General features: G+C 64.1%; 1 protein-coding gene across 1 annotated transcript; it reads right to left on the minus strand.

The window, feature by feature from the left end:
• Positions 1-6: 6 nt before the first annotated feature.
• Positions 7-1,163, minus strand: LOC108491999 (class II histocompatibility antigen, B-L beta chain-like; the record flags this gene model as incomplete). The annotated part of the gene is given in 2 exon segments (XM_017803781.1): positions 7-72; positions 685-1,163. Coding segments are annotated over 2 exon segments (325 nt in total), but the record flags the coding sequence as incomplete, so codon positions are not given.
• Positions 1,164-1,192: the final 29 nt, after the last annotated feature.

Below are 1,192 nucleotides of genomic sequence, written 5' to 3' on the forward strand. Positions count from 1 at the left end.
CGGAGCAGAGCAGGCGGCCGGGGCTGGGCTGGGAGTTTGATGGCACCAGTGAGATGGACACGCTGGGGGGCACTGGGAGGGACGAGGGAGACACTGGGCTCAGCTGGGGGGCACTGGGAGGGACGGGGGAGACATTGGGCTGAGCTGGGGGGCACTGGGAGGGATGGGGGAGACACTGGGCTTAGCTGGAGGGAACTGGGAGGGACCAGGATGGCAGTGGGAGGGACTGGGAATAGAGTGGGGGAGAAGGGGCTGGGCTGGGGGGGCACTGGGGAGAGAGTTGGGAGATGTGGAAGTGAAGTGAGAACAACTGGGAATGGAGTGAGAGGGCCTGGGAATGTCTGGGAAGGACTGGGAATGGACTGGTCTGGAGTGGGAAGGAAGCGATCCGGACTGGGAGTCTGAGTCGTGGTGAGGGACCTCTTTGGTTTGGGTCTGCCTGGCAACTGGAGCGTCATCAGAGAGACGCGCTGGGATTGGCTGAATGGCGTGAGGCCCCAGCGGGGTGGAGACGTGGGGGGGGGCACTGGGAGAGACTGGGATGGACTGGGATGGACTAGGAAGCCACGGGGACGGGAAGTGGAAGGGCTGAGGGGTCTGGGGTTATTCCCACGGAGGGTTGGAGGGGCTCCAGGGTCATTTTCGGGGCAGGGGCCGAGGGGACCCGCTCTGCCCCACGCTCACCTCTGCGGTTCACAGTGAACGGGGTAGACAATTCGTAGTTTAGCCGGCAGTACCTGTCCACCGCAGATCGTTGTTCCTCCATTCATTCCGGGTCGCTGTTCCATTTCCTGGCCCAGAACTCCCCTTCGGGGGTGTCCCCCACAAAGACCCCCACGTCGCTGTCGAAGTGCACTTACTGCTCCCGGTTGTAGATGGACCTGTGCACGAGCCTCACCCGCTCAGTGCCGTTGATGAAGTGACACTTGGCCTTTGCCATCATCTGGAACACCCCTGTGTGTGCAGGACACGGGTCAGGGGGTGCCCCGTTCCCCCCATCATCCCCCAGCCACCCCCAGCAGGTTGGGAGCTCAGGGGGCCACCCCGGACCCCCCTTTCCCACTCCCCTCTGCCCCACGGACGCCCCAGCACCGGCTCTTGGCTGGGGGGGAACCCCCCCATCAGCTCCACAGAAATGGATAGTGGGATTGGTGACCCCCTCACTGTGGATCTGACCCCCCCCAGAGCCCCA

Source organism: Lepidothrix coronata, unplaced genomic scaffold (genome assembly GCF_001604755.1).
Source record: "Lepidothrix coronata isolate B3197 unplaced genomic scaffold, Lepidothrix_coronata-1.0 Scaffold4044, whole genome shotgun sequence".
NCBI lineage: Eukaryota > Metazoa > Chordata > Aves > Passeriformes > Pipridae > Lepidothrix > Lepidothrix coronata.